This window comes from Oncorhynchus nerka, linkage group LG25, assembly GCF_034236695.1.
Source record: "Oncorhynchus nerka isolate Pitt River linkage group LG25, Oner_Uvic_2.0, whole genome shotgun sequence".
NCBI lineage: Eukaryota > Metazoa > Chordata > Actinopteri > Salmoniformes > Salmonidae > Oncorhynchus > Oncorhynchus nerka.
Genome location: NC_088420.1, coordinates 39,863,679 through 39,885,461, shown reverse-complemented (window position 1 = coordinate 39,885,461; position 21,783 = coordinate 39,863,679). Strand labels below are relative to the sequence as shown.

Here is a 21,783-nt window from a genome sequence, read left to right as displayed (position 1 = left end):
AAACGAAGAAAAAAAACAATATATATATTTATTCCCGCTCCTTCAGTCATTTGAAACCTAAAATCCCCTGCTCAGGCTCGACAGGGTGGGACCACACAAGTCAGTACCAATGATGTACAGTGGCTTCAGAAAGTATTCAGACCCCTTGACTTTTTACACATTTTGTTGTGTTACACCCTGAATTTAAAATGAAATCAAGTTAGATTTTTTTGCAAAGAAGGGCACCTATTGGTTGATGGGTGACAGTGAAAACATGTTTTTGCAAATGTATTGAAAATGAAATAAAGAAATATATATTTTAGATAAGTAGAAATATAAAATGTACATACAATACTTTGTGGAAGCAACTTTGGCAGCGATTACAGCTGTGAGTTTTTATGGGTAAGTCTGTCTCTAAGAGCATTCCACACCTGGATTGTTTTGCCTGTGCTTAGCTTCATTCCATTTACTTTAATGCCTTGTTGCAAACAGGATGCATGTTTTGGAATATTTGTATATTCTTGTGTATTCTTTACGGGCTTCCTTTTCATTCTGTCAATTAGGTTAGAATTGTGGAATAACTACAAAGTTGTTGATCAATCCCCAATCTATCAATAGGTGCCCTTCTTTGCGAGGCATTGGAAAACCTCCCTGGTCTTCATGGTTGAATCTGTGTTTGAAATGTACTGCTCGACTGAGGGACCTTAGAGATAACTGCATGTGTGGGGTACAGAGATGAGGTAGTCACAAAAAAAACAACAATTTTAAACACTATTATTGCACACAGTCCAATCAGCTGATTATGTGACTTGCTAAGCACATATTTACTCCTGAACGTATTTTGGCATGCCAGAACAAAGGGGTTGAATACTTATTGACTAAAGACATTTCAGCATTTCATGAATTCGTAAAAGAAACATAATTCCACTTTGACATTATGGGGTATTGTGTGTGTATGGGCCAGTGACAATTCAAAAATTGTATCACAACAAAATGTGGAGAAAGTCAAAGGGTCTGAATACTTTCTGAAGGCACCGTACATATTATACTGTAAATACACTGTAAATATTCCCGCTCCTTCAGTCATTTGAAACCTCAAATCCCCTGCTCAGGCTCGACAGGATGGGACCACACGAGTCAGTACCAATGATGAACAGTGCATTCAGAATCTATTCAGACCATTTGACTTTTCCACATTTGTTGTGATACAGCTTAAGTTTAAAATGAAATCAATTTTTTTTAATGTCACTGGCCCCCACACACACACACACATATATACACACACAGGTTTTTTTTTCGTAGTTTGTGTGGAATAATGTTAATTTGATTTTTCCTGGAGACAGTGGAATTTACTTTTCTTTGGTGCATTTTTCACCCCTGTCCAGTTGGTGGTGACAATGTACATTTTTCCGTGTCGTTCGCCAATAAACCCAAAGAAGAAGAATCAACGCTGCCTGTTTGTGTTTGGAAGGCTCCAACCGGCAAGGACCTTCTTGGGTAAACAAACGTCTCGGAGTTTTCTCACAACTTGATGGTTACTTATGGATGGAAACTTGACCACACAACGGTAAATGAAACGATTAACGTATTTCTATTAGCATTCTATGAGCGGGAGAGAAATCGCAGTTTTGGCAACGCGGAACTGTCCTTCGATGTTCTATGCGGAGATGGGCTAACAAAGAACTCTCGCTCCAGCTAGCCAACGCGAATTAGACAGATTTCAAACAGTCAAGTGCCAAATCTCATGTTCGTTTTTTGTCTTATTATTATTATTATTATTGTTTTGTGTTATCGTTTCGATTTCACGATGATTTGACAAACGTTAATCAATTGTTATTTTATCAAGTTGGGGTAGCTAACTGTTAAGTTGCTAGTCGCCATCGTTGCTCGGTAACTTAAAGTAGTTAGCTAACTGAGATATTTCCAAAGACAGTAGTGTGAAGGGAGGCTAACTGCTTCTCCGACCACACTAGTTGGCGATACCATGGGGACCTTGGCTACCTTAGCTCATGCGTAGAAACACGTCGTCGGGTCTAACGGTCGTCTCGCGCCGAACTGCGCATGTGCAGGCTGTCAACTCAAAGGCACTCCTGTGTTATAAAGTTATTTTTTTACGAAAATGAAAACGTGCCAGTTGGTCAGTTTCACGAGGTTGGAGTAATAAGATGTTAAACCACTTAAGACATTTGCCTCAATATAGGTTGCGCCTTTAGATTTTGAGAAAATTAACAACCAAGTAAGAATTGTTCACTTCTCTGGTTTGATTGGTCTGTTTCTCAAGCATTCCCGGAGGTCTTGCAATGTTGCGGCTTTGGGTTTAGGAACTTTTTATATTTCTATCACAAATTTTTAGGTAAGTTAATAATACTAGCTAGCTAACTGCGCAGTCGCAATGGAATGATGGGGAGCTAACTAACTAGTAGCTAACGTTTGTCGAAAGACTATACAGAAAAATAAAAAGACGATACAGATTTTGTTTTTTTAACGGTTGTTTTTTTCTTTGTATTTTCTTCTACCAGATCTATTGTGTTATATTCTCCTATATTAAATTCAAATTTCCACAAACTTCAAAGTGTTTCCTTTCAAATGGTACCAAGAATATGCATATTCTTGCTTCAGGGCCTGAGCTACAGGCAGTTGGATTTGAGTATGTGATTTTAGTGGAAAATAGAGAAAAAGTTAGGCTAAAACTGTTAATCCAATATAAATCCCCAATCACAATTGTAACATCTTTGATTGCAGGCGACGTTGGCTCGCTAAACTAAACTCGTATATAAATAGGTTAAACTGTCGTCTCGGCCGAACTGCGCATGTGTAGGCTGTAAAATCAAAGGCACTCCTTTAATATCAAGTTGCTTTTAGGGAAATTAAAACATTTCACTTTCACGAGGTTGGGAATAATAACGTGTTCAACTAGTTATGAAGTTAGCTATAATCAAGGTTGTTACTTTAGAGTTCGAGAAAATGAACAGCTAAGAAGTAATCTTTCACTTCTCTGATTTATCAAACTCTGAACCCAAAAAGATCCCAGAAATGTTCAATACGCACCAAAAGGTTGTTCTAATTTTGTGCACAAATTTGTTAACATCCTTGTTAGTGGGCAGCAGGTAGCCTAGTGGTTAGAGTGTTGGACTTGTAACTGAAAGGTTGCAAGATCGAATCCCCAGCTGACAAGGTAAAAATCTGTTCTGCCCCTGAACAAGGCACTTAACCCACTGTTCCTAGGCCATCATTTAAAATAATAATAATTTGTTCTTAACTGACTTGCCTAGTTAAATAAAGGCAAAATAAAAAGTGAGCTTTTCTCCTTTGCCAAAATCCACTTGTCAGGTGTGGTGTAACAGTATAACTTTAGACCGTCCCCTCGCTGGGCGCGAACCACATCAACAACAGTCACCCACGAAGCATCGTTACCCATCGCTCCACAAAAGCCGCGGCCCTTGAGCAAGGGGAACCACTACTTCAAGGTCTCAGAGCAAGTGACGTTAGCGCGCACCACCGCTAACTAGCTAGCCGTTTCACATCCATTACAGTGGCACATCAAGAAGCCGGTTAAACAGCATGATCACAGGTGCATGTTGTGCTGGGGACAACTAAAGACCACTCTAAAATGTCCAGTTGTGTCACACAACACAATGCCACAGATGTTTCAAGAGTGTGCAATTGGCATGCTGACTGCAGGAATGTCCACCAGAGCTGTTACCAGAGAATTTAATGTTAATTGTCTACCATAAGCCGCCTCCAACATAATTTTTGAGAATTTGGCAGTATGTTCAAACGCCTCACAACTGCAAACCAGGTGTGTGTGGGCGAGCGGTTTGCTGATGTCAACGTTGTGAACAGAATGCCCCATGGTGGCGGTAGGGTTATGGTATGGGCAGGCATAAGCTACGGACAACCAACATAATTGCATTTTATCGATGGCAATTTGAACGCACAGAGATACCGTGGTGAGATCCTGAGCCCCATTGTCTTGACATTCATCCCCCACCATCACCTCATGCATGATAATGCACAACCCCATGTTGCAAGGATCTGTATACAATTCCTGGAAGCTGAAAATGTCCCAGTTCTTCCATTGCCTGTGTACTCAGCAGACATGTCACACTGTTGCGCATGTTTGGGATGCTCTGGATCGACGTGTACAACAGTGTGTTCCAGTTCCCGGCAATATCCAGCGACTTCGCATAGCCATTGAAGAGGAGTGGGACAACATTCCACAGGCCACAATCAAGATGTGTCGCGCTACATGAGGCAAATGGTGGTCACACCAGATACTGACTGGTTTTCTGTTGGTCACAAGGTATGTGACCAACAGATGCATGTCTGTATTCCCAGTCATGTGAAATCCATAGATTAGGGCCTAATGAATTCATTTCAATTGACCAATTTTCTGTATATGAACTGTAACTCTTTGAAATTGTTGCATGTTGCATTTATATTTTTGTTGTGTGTGTGAGATATATATATATATATATATATACACACACACAAAAATAACTGATTGAATTTGGCATTTACTGCTATAGCCCATAGAAATGTATTGAATAACACATTCATATATGACAAAACAGAAAGTAAATAAATAATAAGGAACAAGGTTTTGAAGTGAGATCTATATCTGAGAGGGAAAAGAACTTAGAAAAAATAAATGTACACCCATGTTTGGCCATATTATTTTTGGCACATTTGACCCCCTATGCATGTTTTACAGCATAGGGTACAGGGTACTTACTCCCCTGAAGATTGTGTGCGTCTTAGAGCAGAACAACCGACACCTTTGTTTGTGAGTCTCCCCTTTCGATATTGGTGTGTAACTCTGACGGTTCGGTCTGGACATTCGGTTTTGTGAGATGACCTCCTCAAAATGACAAAGTCAGTGACAGAGTTGAGACGATTGTTGTCGTACAGCCAAACAACCAACACTGTCACATATTAGTTTGTAGCTCAGACGGTTCGGGTTTTACAGACGGTTTCGTGACAATTTTCTTATCTGGATCCTCGTGTAGAAAAAGGCCACTTTCACAAGCTCCCATGTTATGGAATAGGTGTAAACTTTATATCGGCGGAAAGAGGGCCTTGAGTTGCAGCCACTACAACAAACAGTAAGTCTCTAGCATAAGCACACAGGGAGCTATTCAAAATGACGTCAATTTGTGAGGCACAGGTGTGTCAATCGACTCTAGGGGGTTTAATCAATGTGGTTTAGACCCATAACAGTGTGACATAACTAGGACAGAGGGTTGCATAAAACCTTGTAGTGTTTCAAAGCTGCTGTTGGGTTGGCGTTGAATGCAGTCGACTACAACGTTCAAGCCAATGAAGCTACTGTCGTATTATGTGTAAATATTGTGATATTTAGTTACCTAGTTGAATCACTGTTACTCTGCTGTGTACTGTAAAGCTTGAGATAACTGTCTGCCACTTGACCACCACAACAAGGTAGCTACAGATATTCACTCTGTAAATGTACTGCTTCTTAACAACTTTTTTTAAACAGACATTCCTCAAACCTCTTTGCACTCATTGTGGGAATTTGGCCTGATAAGTTTCTGACCAAACCCTCACCTCGCCTGCCCTTAAACCAGTTTTCCCTTTCCCCCCTGAATTTTGTTATGCTGATCTCATCTCTCCCTGCTTCTTTCCCCCTGCAGTGACACTTGATCTCAGCTGGCAGTGTGTGGCCTGTCGTTGCCTGGAGCAGAGTCTAGCTCTTTCCCCCACCCTGGTGGCTCCATGTGATGGATCGCGGTTGTACCTGGTTTCTTGCAGCATGGATGGTGTGTATCTAAAGGGTCTTGTGTATCAGCATCAGCTTTTCCTGTTCCGTGACGGTGTTCTGTTCATTTCCATCTACAAAAGAACACCCTCCATCCAGACGCGGAGCCCTGTACACCTGCAGACTGTTTTAAAGCAACAAGCACACAGCTAGGAATAGGAAAGGGGAGATCTGCAAAACCAGCTCCTGTTTAGTGGCAGTCTGATTTATAAAAAAAAGTTTTTTTGTTTTTTTTGACCAGATAGATTTGTTTAATTCCAAAACCTGTATGGAGGAAGTTTGACTTCCCTTTTCTCTGTTGAATCGTATCCGCTCACTCTCGCGTTGGGTGGTGGGATGTCGGAAAAGCCCAACGACAAGATGGTGAAGTTCCTGGCTCCCCTTTCCAAGAGTGGTAATGGCAACGTAAACAACGGATCTGGCTCGGACTCACTTGTTGGTGAAAGGGTGGCAGTGGAGGTGAGGCACCGCCACCACACCATGGAGCGCGATCGCTGCACCGCTGAATATCGCCCATTCTTCCGTCGCAGCGTCATCAGCGACTCTAATGCCACAGCCCTTGACCTCCCCTTACCCAGTACAATCCCCATCTTCGCTCCCATTGTACCCCCCGTGCAAGATGTGTCCCATCCTGCCGGTCCACCCCCCACCCCAAGACCTACACCCCGTGTGACTGTGACGGAGAGTGAAGGAGGAGAAGTGAAGGTAGATGTGTCTGTAGAGCAGGAGGCTGCCGTAGTACAAGATATCTGTGATGGGGAAGCAGTAGTGACTCAGCCAGCATACAGTCTAGCTGCCCAACCGCCAAGCCATACGACAGAACCTGGGAGTGGCGGTGAAGTGAAAGAGAGGGAAGAGGGGGAGGAAGAGAAGGAGAAAGCCCGGGTGGAGGCTGAACAGAGAGAGGCCGAGAAAAAGGTGCAGGATGACATCGAGGAAGCAGAGACGAAAGCGGTGGGAACATCGCCGGATGGGCGTTTCCTGAAGTTTGACATTGAGATTGGACGTGGTTCCTTCAAGACTGTCTACAAGGGCCTGGACACAGAGACCACAGTGGAGGTGGCATGGTGTGAGCTGCAGGTAAGAGCATGTGCTTTTTAATTTTTAATTGATTTAACCTTTATTTAACTAGGCCTTTCGTTTACTGGCCCAACACTAACTACTAGGCTACCTGCATCTCAATACTATCTATTTAATAAATGTGTATCCTCAAATCCCTCTCTTCATGACTACTGAGTTCTAGGCCCATAAGTCTACATACCTATCTTTCCTTCCTGTGACTGTGGTACTGTCATGCGGTCTGAGTCACATTCAGGGCATTTGGACATAAACTGTGTGTGTCACTGGTGACACACCCTCAGGTGTTTTAAATCAGTCACAGTCATCCCAGCGTGTCCCTATACATTGCCGTGCTCTGGTGATGCAAATTTACATGCAACTTTACGTGCACTGATATCATAGGCTAATTTATTAGGGGGTAATTCACCAACTGAGTAAGTGGAAACTAAAAAAACATGAGCTAGATTGCCAACTCTAAATATTATACCCACTGCTAGTAGCCGTCTATTAATACATTTAATATCCTAAAAAACTTTGCAGTTGTAGCCTACCACCCAATGAGGCCTATGCAATCGCAATGGCCAATGCTCGTGCTGTATCAAAGCTGTATCAAATATCTGTTGTAAAATAGTTGCTAATAATCCTCCTGATATTAGTTTAGTACACTAGTGCAATGTCTCTTTTGTTCTTCCGAACCCTCACCTTTGTATTTATTATAGACCTTATCTCGTTCGTCGAGTTCCTGGCATTTCCTCTTTGATCTAGCCCGTTGCCAATAGCAATGTTACAGAGCTGACTAGGGTTGTGACAATACCAATATTGTGACAAGGAAACAAAACACAAGGGAAAACATCCCTAATGTTGGAAACAAACGTCATTATTTTGTCATCCAGAGTCAAATGGATTTATTTTCCAGGCTATAGCACACTATTTTACATACCGCAGGTTTTTAAAGAACCAGAGTGTGTGGCCTGCTTCGTGTTTTCATTTTTGCCATGGAAAAAATATTGGGATTCTGGTATTGTCCCAGCCCTAGGGACAACAATATATTTTCGATCAGGATGGACCCCTTCCTGAATATAAGGGTCATCTTCATTAGTGCACAATGCAGCAAAGCTTTTTAAATGGAATTTGACAATGTGTTCATATTGACCGTTTAGTACCTACTACATGGGTCTATGCCACCACAACACCGGTGACTGTTCACGTTCCAGTAGAATCTCGTGGCCCACAGCCAGAGTGATTTCCTCCCTGATTCAGTCTCCTGAGTCACAGCCACAGCTTTTTTCCCTTTTAATTGTTTGGATTCTTTCTGGTCAGAGGAAGGGCGCTAGAGTGGCCCCACACTTCCTCATTTTGTGATGGTTTTTTATTTATTTTTATGTAAAGAATGTGTTCTTCCTCATTGTGGTATTGGTTTGACAAGTGTTTCACAATGTGCTTATCCTTTACTCGTACAGTCACACAGAGCTGTGTTGCATGTTTTGTCTTGAAGGTCATGATGTTAAATTACAACTTCAAGTTGAAGAAAATCACCCACTAATTTGTCATTTTTGCCGATTAAATGTGTAAGCTAGTAATGTGTCTCGCGTTAATGCAGAATAAATAAATGAATAAACTTTCTGCTCCACATCAGACACTTCTCCACTCGGATGAGAATTCACAAAGGTTGGTTATGAAATTATCAACTTTACCCTGTATATAAAAAAAAAAGACCATATACAGTGCATTCGGAAAGTATTCAGACCCCTTGACTTTCCACATTTTGTTACTTTACAGCCTTTTTCTAAAATTTGATGAAGGAAAATAATTTAATCCATCTACACACACTACCCCATAATGACAAAGCAAACATTTATTAAACATTAAAAACAGATATTGCATTTAAATAAGTATACAGCCCCTTTACTCAGTACTTTGTTGAAGCACCTTTGGCAGCGATTACAGCCTGGTGTCTTTGGTATGACACTACAAACTTGGCACAGCTGTATTTGGTGAATTTCTCCCATTATTCTCTGCAGATCCTCTCAAGCTCTCAGGTTGGATGGGGAGCGTCGCTGGACAGATATTTTCAGGTCTCTCCAGGGATGTTCGATCGGGTTCAAGTCCCGGGCTCTGGCTGAGCCACTCAAGGACATTCAGAGACTTGTCCTGAAGCCACTCCTGCATTGTCATGGCTGTGTGCTTGGGGTATTTGTTCGGTGAACCTTCGCCCCAGTCTGAGGTCCTGGGCACTCTGGAGCAGGTTTTCTTCAAGGATCTCTCTTTACTTTGCTCCCTTCATCTTTGCCTCGATCCTGACTAGTCTCCCAGTCCCTGCCGCTGAAAAACATCCCCACAGCATGATGCTGACACCACCGTGCTTCACCGTAGGGACGGTGCCAGGTTTCCTCCAGACCTGACTCTTGGCATTCAGGCCAACGAGTTCTATGTTGGTTTCATTAGACCAGAGAATCTTGTTTCTCATGGTTTGAGAGTCTTTTGGTGCCTTTTGGCAAACTCCAAGTGGGCTGTTGTGCCTTTTACTGAGAAATGGCTTCCGTTTAGCCACTACCATGAAGGTCTGATAAGTGGAAAAAGTCAAGGGGTCTGAATGCTTTCCGAATGCACGGTCTTTATATTGACGCTCTCTGAGCCTGTCATAACAATCACAGATCCCACACATACCAAGAACGTGGAGATGCTGCTATCACAGCCCTTCCCCCTCCTCAGCCCAGAGAGAGAATTCTGCACATGCTCAGTCCGCCCCTGAGCTCATTGCTTTTGTGAATTTAAAATGGGTCAGATTCCTGACTGATGAATTTCTAATCTCCTGTGTGAAGTGCAGCAGGCTGGCCTGCCAAGGCCTGTTTCTTCAGCTCTCTATCTTTCCATCTTCTATCCCCTCCTCCCCCCTCCACTCCCCTCCTCCACCCTCCACAGTCCCTTCTCTCTCCCTTCCACACTTCATCCATTCTACAGAGATTATGCTGATAGTGGCATGTGACTAATCTCTCCCCAGGATTCAGACATAAAGCATATAACCAATCAAGCTGCACATTTGATTTTCTATTGCCTCAGGATATATTCTTGCCTTTTCTTTATTTTATGCTCCCTCTCGAACTCTACATTTCAAATCTTTGTCACAAACATAAATTGGTGCGTGCTATGCCATTGCTGAGAAGTATAAGTTAACTATCTAAGATCTCCAGCTCAGGGCTCCAGCTATGCATTTGGTTTGCTAACTTGCTAGCTTGCAAGATCAAGCTTCTTGGGTACAGAAGAGACAATCTCCTCCTGGATCAAGATCCCCGCTGCCTACATTTTTTTTGAGCGTAAAAAAATATATGTTTTTTGAATGAAATATTGCCCATTGTGTGGTAATACCGTATACCCTGGTATGGTACAGGAATGGTATGAAATTCCAAATGTCAATACCACCCAACCCTAGTAGGCACTTTGCTGGGAGGTGCTGAAATCCCCTCACACGGTTATTAAAGCTGTCCTATGATCAGTAAAACTAAAGCACAAGGCTTTATTCCCCAGACATAGTCTAGGTTATACACTGCTGAAAAAAATTAAGGGAACACTAAAATAACACATCCTAGATCTGAATGAATGAAATATTCTTATTAAATACTTTTTTCTTTACATAGTTGAATGTGCTGATAACAAAATCACACAAATTATCAATGGAAATCAAATTTATCAACCCATGGCGGTCTGGATTTGGAGTCACACTCAAAATTAAAGTGGAAAACCACAATACAGGCTGATCCAACTTTGATGTAATGTCCTTAAAACAAGTCAAAATGAGGCTCAGTAGTGTGTGTGGCCTCCACGTGCCTGTATGACCTCCCTACAACGCCTGGGCATGCTCCTGATGAGGTGGAGGATGGTCTCCTGAGGGATCTCCTCCCAGACCTGGACTAAAGCATCCGCCAACTCCTGGATAGTCTGTGGTGCAATGTGGTGTTGGTGGATGGAGCGAGACATGATGTCCCAGATGTGCTCAATTGGATTCAGGTCTGGGGTACGGGCGGGCCAGTCCATAGCATCAATGCCTTCCTCTTGCAGGAACTGCTGACACACTCCAGCCACATGAGGTCTTGCATTCGGAGGAACCCAGGGCCAACCGCACCAGCATATGGTCTCACAAGGGGACTGAGGATCTCATCTCGGTACCTAATGGCAGTCAGGCTACCTCTGGCGAGCACATGGAGGGCTGTGCGGCCCCCCAAAGAAATGCCACCCCACACCATGACTGACCCACCGCCAAACCGGTCATGCTGGAGGATGTTGCAGAACGTTCTCCACGGCGTCTCCAGACTGTCACGTCTGTCACGTGCTCAGTGTGAACCTGCTTTCATCTGTGAAGAGCACAGGGCGCCAGTGGCGAATTTGCCAATCTTTGTGTTCTCTGGCAAATGCCAAATGTCGTGCACGGTGTTGGGCTGTAAGCACAACCCCCACCTGTGGACGTCGGGCCCTCATATACCACCCTCATGGAGTCTGTTTCTGACTGTTTGAGCAGACACATGCACATTTGTGGCCTGCTGGAGGTCATTTTGCAGGGCTCTGGCAGTGCTCCTCCTTGCACAAAGGCGGAGGTAGTGGTCCTGCTGCTGGGTTGTTGCCCTTCTACGGCCTCCTCCACGTCTCCTGATGTACTGGCCTGTCTCCATCAGCCAGGAAGCATAGGAACTGAGAAGTGGTCTGTTGTTATCACCTGCAGAACCACTCCTTTATTGGGGGTGTCTTGCTAATTGCCTATAATTTCCACCTGTTGTCTATTCCATTTGCACAACAGCATGTGAAATTGATTGTCAATCAGTGTTGCTTCCTAAGTGGACAGTTTGATTTCACAGAAGTGTGATTGACTTGGAGTTACATTGTGTTGTTTAAGTGTTCCCTTTATTTTTTTGAGCAGTGTACAACACCCACCCCAACCCCATGTACACCGAGGCCCATCTCTTCCCTCACAGACTAGAATAGACCAGACATGCTTTCCAGCCTCCCAGCTCCAGACAAAGCCGGTGTGTGAAGACTGGTCACGGACGACGGGTATCACCAGGGCTCTATTAGGTGTTCTTTGATATTTTGCTGTGGGACCTAACATTTTATTTTGGAAGCACCAGTGCGACCAGGGGGGAAAAAATCACCCAGATAATAATTGTTGTAATGATAGGCTTCACTGTGCAATTGTTTGAGTCCCCTAGAGAAAAAAGTGAGCACAGATTATTTAATATTGTAAAGAATGCACCAGCGATTTGTAGTTCTTGTAACTTTCTGAAGAGAACTGCATGGGAATGCCTGTCTACCATTTTGTGTAGCCAGTTAGCGATGCCAAGTACCATCAAATATATTTTATTTTCTTCTCCTGGCCTCAAAAGTGATCTCCTGATGTGGTTTTAATCATTGTTATGGACTTGGAACATCAAATTATATATTTTTTAAATAAAAAAAGAATAGATTTTGAGTGAACCTGGAAAAACTAAACTGAGTAGTTTTTTTGTTGTGGTTTTTGATGTTATTATGACTGGTAGATTTTTTTCATCTATCTGGTAACTTTACCAGTATATCTAACCCAGAGTCTCTGGTGGCACAGCTAGCACTGTGATGCAGTGCCTTAGACCACTGCTCAACCCGGAGGCCCGCCGCACTGCTTCTTGACTCACTGCTCGGTTAAAAGGATCGGGGTCCCGCTAGCGGGACAACTTCCGGTAAGACTGGAGGGCGCGTAATTCAATAAATATTCGTAAATATTATGGATTTTAAACATTTATAAATGTCTGATATCAACTGAAAGCTTAAATCCTTGTTAATCTCACTGCACTGCCCGATTTACAGTAGCTATTACAGCGAAAACACGCCATGCGATTGTTTGAGGACTGCGCACCACATCTGATTTGTCATCCAAAGGGTCCCAGCTATAACATGTAGTGTCTTTAGATCAAATCCTTCTTTACATCCCAAAAAGTCAGTTTAGTTGGCGACATCGATATGAGTAATCCACTCGTTCAACTTTCAGAGAAAGGAATCTGAAAATCTACCCCTAAACTTTGTTTCAACAAGTCAAAATACGTTTCTATTTACTCCTCAGATACCCTAAAATGTAATCAAACTATACTATTTATTTCTGAAAGAAGTATGTTCATTAAGGAAACCGATTTTAGCAGGTGAGTAATTGTCATTATTACAAATAAATAAAAATCAGCCGATTTAATCAGTATCTGCTTTTTTTGGTCCTCCAATAATCGGTATAGGCGTTGAAAACTCATAATCGGTTGACCTCTAGTTTCAATAAATCGTTAGTCACCTGGAAGCTTAGCTAAATATGGTCTAATATAACCATTACATACATCATTGTTGTTGGTATAACCACTGACAGAGTAGCTTGTTAGTAGCTTGAGTGTACAACAGGGCCTTCTCTCTCAGGATGGAAACCCTCAAATTTAGACTCTATTAATTCTTACAAAGATTTTATTAGTTTCAGAAACAACCTGTATGATGACATCGCCAAGTCTGAAAGCTTTGCATAGACGCTTTGTTGCGTTGTTGTGGGACTGTAAAAAATGCCCGGAATGTAAAATAACGTTATTAACTGGTTCTCGTTCTTTTAAAATAACAGTATAGGGAATTCCATAAGGTAATTCAAGAAATTGTCAAATAGACTAGACGGTTTCTTTCACCCTTCAATCGCTGTTGAGTAGCGCACGCGCCCCTCCCTTTGTGCTTCACAGTCCAGGGGCAGCTCTCTCCCTCCCATCCGAATCAGAACTATTGATAAATGATCCAACCCAAATGTAGAGTGGTAGTCCCTTATCCTCGTGTACAATCATCTCAAACTCCTTATTTACATCTGGTATTCCCAGAGTGGGGACTTCTCAAACACTTCTTGACACCCTGGTGTCCAGTATACTGGGTCGTGTCTCTGTCCCACCCCCCCCCTTCCGTCAAAGCGTTCAATGGCATAGTCATTGATGAGAACGATGGAATAAAAACTATGGATGTAGTCAAATAGACCCCGTTCTTAATTTAACTGTCACTGCCCCACAGCCGAAATCGATTGCTACTGGGACAGTGACACGTGCATTTTGTGACATGCCCGAAACCCTATGAAAGGGTACTTCACATTGAGTCTATCAATCGACCCTCAATTTAGCACAAACAGACACACATTTACAGAAAGGGAGATATCCTGCAAACATAAACTTCATTCATCTTAAATTTGAGGCATACATTTTTCTCTGTATGGTCCCCGTTTGTCTTTGTATTATACCGGCGCGAGTGGCATGTTAATGACAGATCATTGTCTCAATGCATTTTTTTTGTTGAATTTTTACCCCTTTTTCTCCCCAATTTGGTGGTATTCAATTGTTGTAGTAGCTACTATCTTGTCTCATCGCTACAACTCCCGTACGGGCTCGGGAGAGACGAAGGTTGAAAGTCATGCGTCCTCCAATACACAACCCGGAAGCCAGCCGCACCAATGCGCCGGAGGAAACACCGTGCACCTGGCCACCTTGGCTAGCGCACACTGCGCCCAGCCCGCCACAGGAGTCGCTGGTGCGCGATGAGACAAGGACACCCCTACCGACCAAGCCCTCCCTAACCCGGGAGACGCTAGGCCAATTGTGCGTCGCCCCACGGACCTCCCGGTCGCGGCCGGTTACGACAGAGCCTGGGCGCGAACCCAGGGACTCTGATGGCACAGCTGGCGCTGCAGTACAGCGCCCTTAACCACTGCGCCACCCGGGAGGCCACCTCAATGCATTTTTAAAGTCTAGATTACTATACATTTCGTGAAGACCCCAAAAAATTTGTTTGGTAATCTCCAATCATTTACGGGCAAAAATTAAAGCTGGACAGTCATGGAGCATTAGAAAATTCAAAAAACGATGGATGTAGGAAAGATGTGCAAAAGTTTCTGTCACTGGTAATCTTGTCGTCTAGACCTGTTGCATTGACGTATGGCTTGAGTTCTGTACTTTCTGTTCCTGGGAGATCAAATAAGAAACCTGTGCTGGATTATCAGCTTTTTTTTAGTTTAACAGACCATTTCTTTGGATTGGTTTAATTCAATTTGGGACAATTTCATGTAATGGGGCAGTCAAACAATCGACTGCAGATGCTGTCAACACTCGTATTCATCATGTGACCTTGTATGAGAACCTTCGCTTCAAATTACTAAAATATTGCATTATTAGAGTGCTTGTTGAAAGCTACTAATAACATATTAGGAACTATACTGTCAATACTCATTACACTTGACTTCAATTGATAAACCATGAGTATCATGAATCTTTCCATTTCCTTTCTTTCTACTCCGAACTCACTTTCTTCTACTTTCAGTAGTATACATACAGTTGAAGTTTACATACACTTAGGTTGGAGTCACTTAAAATAGTTTTTCAACCACTCCACAAATTTCTTGTTAACAAACTATAGTTTTGGCAAGTCAGTTAGGACATTTACTTTGAGCACGACACAAGTAATCTTTCCAACAAATGTTTACAGACAGATTATTTCACTTATAATTCACTCTGTCACAATTCTAGTGGGTCAGAAGTTTATATACACTAAGTTGACTGTGCCTTTAAACAGCTTGGAAAATTCCAGAAAATTATGTCATGGCTTTAGAAGCTTCTGATAGGCTAATTGACATCATTTGAGTCAATTGGAGGTGTACCTGTGGATGTATTTCAAGGCCTACCTTCAAACTCAGTGCCTCCTTGCTTGACATTATGGGAAAATCAAAATAAATCAGCCAAGACCTCCGAAAAAACATTGTAGACCTCCTGGTTCATCCTTGGGAGCAATTTCCAAACGCCTGAAGGTACCACATTCATCTGTACAAACAATAGTACGCAAGTATAAACACCATGGGACCACGCAGCCATCCTTCCGCTCAGGAAGGAGACTTGTTCTGTCTCCTAGAGATGAACGTACTTTGGTGCGAAAAGTGCAAGTCATTCCCAGAACAACAGCAAAGGATCTTGTGAAGATGCTGGAGGAAACCGGTACAAAAGTATCTATACCCACAGTAAAACGAGTCCTATATCGATATAACCTGAAAGGCCGCTTAGCAAGGAAGAAGCCACTGCTCCAAAACTGCCATTAAAAAAAGACAGACTACGGTTTGCAACTGCACATGGGGACAAAGATTGTACTTTTTGGAGAAATGTCCTCTGGTCCAGTTGGAAAGTTTGGCCATAATGACCATCGTTATGTTTGGAGCAAAAAGGGGAGGCTTGCACGCCGAAGAACACCATCCCAACCGTGAAGCACTGGTGCACTTCACAAAATAGAGTGCATCATGTGGAGGGGAAATTACGTGGATATATTGAAGTAACATCTCAAGACATCGTTCAGGAAGTTAACGCTTGGTTGAAAATGGGTCTTCCAAATGGACAATGACTTCCAAAGTTGTGGCAAAATGGCTTAAGGACAACAAAGTCATGGTATTGGAGTGGCCATCACAAAGCCCTGACCTCAATCCTATAGACAATTTGTGGGCAAAACTGAAAATGTCTGTGAGCAAGGAGGCCTACAAACCTGACTCGGTTACACCAGCTCTGTCAGGGTGAATGGGCCAAAATTCACCCAACTTATTGTGGGAAACTTGTGGAAGGCTACCTGAAACGTTTGACCCAAGTTAAACAATTTAAAGGCAATGCTACCAAATACTAATTGAGTGTATGTAAACTTCTGACCCACTGGGAAAGTGATGAAAGCTGAAAATATATTATTCTCTCTATTATTCTGACATTTCACATTCTTAAAATAAGTGGTGATCCTAACTGACCTAAGACAGGGAACTTTTACAAGTATTAAATGTCAGGAATTGTGAAAAACGGAGTTTAAATGTATTTGGCTACGGTGTATGTAAACTTCCGACTTCAACTGTATGTTTTCCTTCAACTCACTTTTCCACCCTTTCCAACTGGAGAGCCCTCTCAATCATCATCACCCAGTACATTTCTCTTCCACTCTAACACTAGTTTACCTTTAACATATCTTCTATGCTTTTACCTCTCTTTCCCTCTAACATTATTTTACCAGGTGAACAAAAAGGTTTTAATTACAGACAAAACAAAACTTATTTTCACAGGCAGGCCACTGCCCCCCTGGAAGGCTTCGTTTATTTTAGTCTACCCTATCTTTTTTTTGCTGTACATATTTATTACCAATCTCCGTTGTATATTCATTTGCTGCACATTCATGAATGTCTTTTATTTTGAGGTTAATATGTAATGCTTCCAAATGATAAAATACATCAGTCATCACACCAATGTTCACCAAATTTTAAATGTACTGTATCAATTGAACTACTCCTTACCGCTTTCTGCTTCGTTTCCAATTTTGTTTGTCTTAACTATTGTCTATGGTTTTGAATTGACTGATGTTGTTTCTAATCTAACCATTTACACAGTTGCATAGGGGCCCAGCTTTTTCTGTGGGTTATAGACTCTGGACCGTAACATCCCACGATCACCTCTTTTAACAACCTTTATACACTCTTTTAAACTCCTCTTCTTCTTTCTCACACAATTGCTTCACTGTTTGGTCACCGGTCAATTAATCCGCACATAAAACGGTCAACCGAATCGTTTCTAGTCATCTCCTTCTAGGCATTTTCCTTCTCTTGACTTTATATTGCGATTGGCAACTTAAATAAATTAGGTGCATTACCGCAACTGACCGCCACGTCTTTCATTTACCCACGTGGGTATTTTGGAGAAGGCACGTGGGTATCTGCTTCCATAAACTAAAGAGGAGATGGGAGAGGAAGGACTTGCAGCGTGATCTGTATCACAAATAGAACTGACTTCTATTTTAGCCCTTGGCAACACAGACGCTCGCGAGCAGTGTGGGTGCAATTATTCAATAATATAGATTTCTACATTTATTTTGCATCGCACGCGACTCGAGCGGTGTAGTCCGCCTGTTAGTGTACCAAACTCTGCCAGTGACGGACTTCTCCGTCACAAATGTATTGGTTCAATGAACTCACCAGATCTACACAACGTCTCTCATTCCCATCATATTCATAAATTGGGACTGTATCCCCTCGGATTTAGTAACTATGGCTCTATCCACTGTTACTGACAGGATGCATCCACCTGCCACAAAGATGTACTTTTCCATCACCCAGGATTTCTCCGTACTTCTTCGTGCAGATCACCTTATCAGTCAGGAGAGGCTTTGAGGTAGTGGGAGTACACATTCCTGCAGTCCAGTAAATACAGTGCATTTTCACTTTGTCATTATGGGGTATTGTGTGTAGATTGATTGATGGGGGGAATTAAAAAAAAAAAAACATTTTAGAATATGGCTGTAACGTAACTGGATAAAGGGAAGGGGTCTGAATACTTTCCGAGTGCACTGTAATTACATTTCTCCTACACAGAACTTGAACCTAACACTATTTTCTAAGGATGTATAAAAACAATCTATTCATACTAAGAGGATATAATAGTATAACATTGTAATTAGGACACTAGTATCACTCAGTTGTATTGGCACTTCTTTGTAAATATCAGCAGTAACATTACTGGTATGTAAATAAGTCTAACCAATGACGCATTTGCAAACAGCCCGGTATTGTGGTATGGATGTTATTCCTCTTTTGTTATTGTTTTACTCAGACATCTGTAGTTGTTCAACCACAACAAAATAACGGAAATGCTCATTTTTAAGCTATGAGCATGTGTGATAGAAGCTAATTATAAACATGCATAAGATGTTTTGAACTGAAATGTAGTATATATTATTGCTAGCATCTTTTGTAGCCAGTGATCTCTCGTGACCATGTAATGTGCAGTGTTACTACATGGCTGTTACTACATGGAGTGTCTTTTGTTGCTTGTATGTGACAAGCTAAGGGGGACTTGTCAGTAACAGATGTCCAGGCTCAGGTTAATGCAGGAAGTAGTTTGCATTGCTTTGTAAGTGTGAACTACATAACTTGCCTAATAAGGTTCTGCTTTATACTCCATAGATGCTATTTTTGAGATGACAATGTCAGAGGAGTTCCTAGTGTTAAACTGTTGTAATGAACTGTTTTAATTACCGTAAGGGAATGGTGTGTTAGACCAGTCCGTTGCAGTGAACTGTGTTTGGAGTCAGCCAGTGAAGCAGTTGTGGAATGGTGAACACATGTAAACACAGAATGGGGCGGAGTGGTTTGAATTAAGTGTAGGCACATGGTTTTTGTCACAACATTTCTGACCCTGTCGTGACTGATTTTAATGTCATGTTTTATTACATCAACAATATGTTCAATTTATTTGGGATTTTAAAAAACAAACATTTTCTCAGCATTTCAGTTATCACACTTTGGGTTTCAATTGCTGCTTCTTTAAAAACATAGGAAAAGGGGGATACCTAGTCAGTTGTCCAACTGAATTTATTTAACTGAAATGTGTCTTCCGCATTTAACCCAACCCCTCTGAATCAAAGACGTGAGGGGGCTGCCTTAATCGACATCCACGTCTTCGGCGCCTGGGGAACAGTGGGGTAACTGCCTTGCTCGGGGGCAGAACAACAGATTTTTACAGCTGCTGTTAAAATGTTCACACCAGGCAAAAAGTATGGAATAAGAGAACAAAGGCTATTTATATAAATAAGATTGGTATACATCTTAATTTAGGAAATGACTTGTAATGTTATAAATAATTGAATGGTTTAATTTATTTAATCAACCGATTCTTTAAAAACGTAAGGTTAACATTGTTGTTATTTTTAAGACTGTCAATATCTACGGATATATACAGTGCATTCAGAAAGAATTCAGACCCTTTACTCAGTACTTTGTTGAAGCACCTTTAGCAGCAATTACAGCCTTGTCTTCTTGGGTATGATGCTACAAGCTTGGCACACCTGTATTTGGGGAGTTTCTCCTATTCTTCTCTGCAGATCCTCTCAAGCTCGTGTCAGGTTGGATGGGGAGTGTCGCTGCACAGCTATTTTCAGGTCTCTCCAGAGATCAGTTTCAAGTCCAGGCTCTGGCTGGACCACTCAAGGACATTCAGACTTGTCCCAAAGCCCCTCCTGCGTTGTCTTGGCTGTGTGCTTAGGGTCTTTGTCCTGTGAACGTTTACATCCTGGCCAATTCAATTCGAATTTCAACTCATGAGTTGATTCCAAAATTCAGAATTGCGCACAACCATGGTATCGAACCCCAAATGTTTCCACGTGCACTACAGAACAGGAAGAGAACTGCTGGCCCATGCCATGGGCACAACAGATGAACTGAAACTAGGTCAGTTAGTTAGAGAGCAAAGCAAGCACACCCTCACCCCTGACTCAACCTCAGCCCTTATCCAGGCTCAGGGTCACCCCTCCTCCTGAAATATACTCTGGTTCCATGTCACCCCTCAAAATTCAGAATTGCGCACAACCATGGTATCGAACCCCAAATGTTTCCACGTGCACTACAGAACAGGAAGAGAACTGCTGGCCCATGCCATGGGCACAACAGATGAACTGAAACTAGGTCAGTTAGTTAGAGAGCAAAGCAAGCACCCCCTCACCCCTGACTCAACCTCAGCCCTTATCCAGGCTCAGGGTCACCCCTCCTGAAATATACTCTGGTTCCATGTCACCCCTCATCCCTGTGTGTACCCCCCCAAAAAACCTGCCTTTGTCCAAAGAATCCTCATCCTTCCACCTCCCTGTCCTCCAAACCCCCCTCCCTAGTAACCACACCCCCAAAGACACCCAACACGTAACAGTCAGACCAAAGCCCCAGAGCCAGAACAGCTCAGTTCCTTTCTAAATGCAGTCAGATGTCAGTCTGACAGTGGAAAGCTCCCTGTCTCTCTCTCACACTCACAATAGGGAGCGTTTCCTGGACAACCTGGCCACTTGCCAGATCTTGCACTGATGTTGTTTCATATTGTGGTCTGGTCTCTGGTCTGGGTTGGCACTTTTAGCAGATCAGAGAGCAGATCTAGGCCTAGCAGTGTATCTGGCAACACTGAGACTGAGGCATAAAGGCCTCAGGCCTGTGCACAAGCTCTGTTTCCTTTTACCCCTGTTTTAGTATTTAAATAGGCCTATTGTCGAAGTGAAATGAGACTTTTTAGTTAACATTTATTTGCTGGCCCTCTTAAGAAAAGGTTTTGATTATTGTTGACTTTTACTGGTCCAAGAATGAAGGTGTTGGCGATCATAAAATTTTCCAAAGAGTTATAGTCTACAAATGCATGAAGGTATCTGATTTGACTTGTACTTGATATTCTGTCAGGGCTTTATGCTGGCCACCTGTTGAATGTTACCGGACAGAGCTCTGTGTGTTTGGATAAGAGTGCACTATGAGAAGCCTAGGGATAGTAGTAGTGAGTGTGGCCAACTTAATCTGTTTTGAACTCTTTATCAGCAATCTATTGTTTCAGATAGATGTATGAAGCTGTATTGTTTTTTTTTGTGGTAGGCTAGCTTTGGCTGTTGTCTGAGTAGAGCCAGCAGTTTTTTTTTTTTAACACGTGACCTGACCAAGAAAAACTCCCGTCCCTACCGATGAGAAATGTTATATATGTTATGTATGATTTGCGATGGTAGACTGAGGGGATTTGGTTAGTAGACAGGAAGAATGAGGTTTTTCACGTTTCCACTTTCGTCACTCGCTCAGTCACGCTTTGGCCCTTTTTTGTTTTCAGTTTGGTGGGAAAGTATGCCAAAGCTGCACACATTCCTCATGTCACTGCCCCACGCCAGAGAGAACAGGCGCAAGGTCCTACGTCCGTGGGTGTGTGTGCGTGTACATTATTTCAGTTTTACCTCTGCCTATATATTTACATCAAATTATATTAAAGTTTAAAGTGACTCTCCCAGTACTTTTGTATACTTTTTAGCCAGTAGTTCTTAAAGTAGCACTCACCAGCCAAGTGATCTCCGAAAATCGCATGCTACATTCCATATGTGCAGCTACTCTAAATTACCAAAAGTATGTGGACACCTGCTCGTTGAACATCTCATTC

The 21,783-nt window shown here is 42.4% G+C and overlaps 1 protein-coding gene across 2 annotated transcripts in view; it reads left to right on the top strand.

The window, feature by feature from the left end:
- Positions 1 to 1,401: 1,401 nt before the first annotated feature.
- LOC115109505 (serine/threonine-protein kinase WNK1-like) overlaps positions 1,402 to 21,783 on the top strand; it is a 50,302-nt gene continuing 29,920 nt past the window's right edge. For both annotated transcript variants that reach the window (XM_029634459.2, XM_029634458.2), the window contains exons 1-2: positions 1,402 to 1,546; positions 5,634 to 6,838. In XM_029634459.2, coding sequence (XP_029490319.2) covers positions 6,095 to 6,838 — 744 coding nt within the window. In that variant the 5' untranslated portion in view covers positions 1,402 to 1,546; positions 5,634 to 6,094. The remainder of the gene's footprint in view (positions 1,547 to 5,633; positions 6,839 to 21,783) is intronic.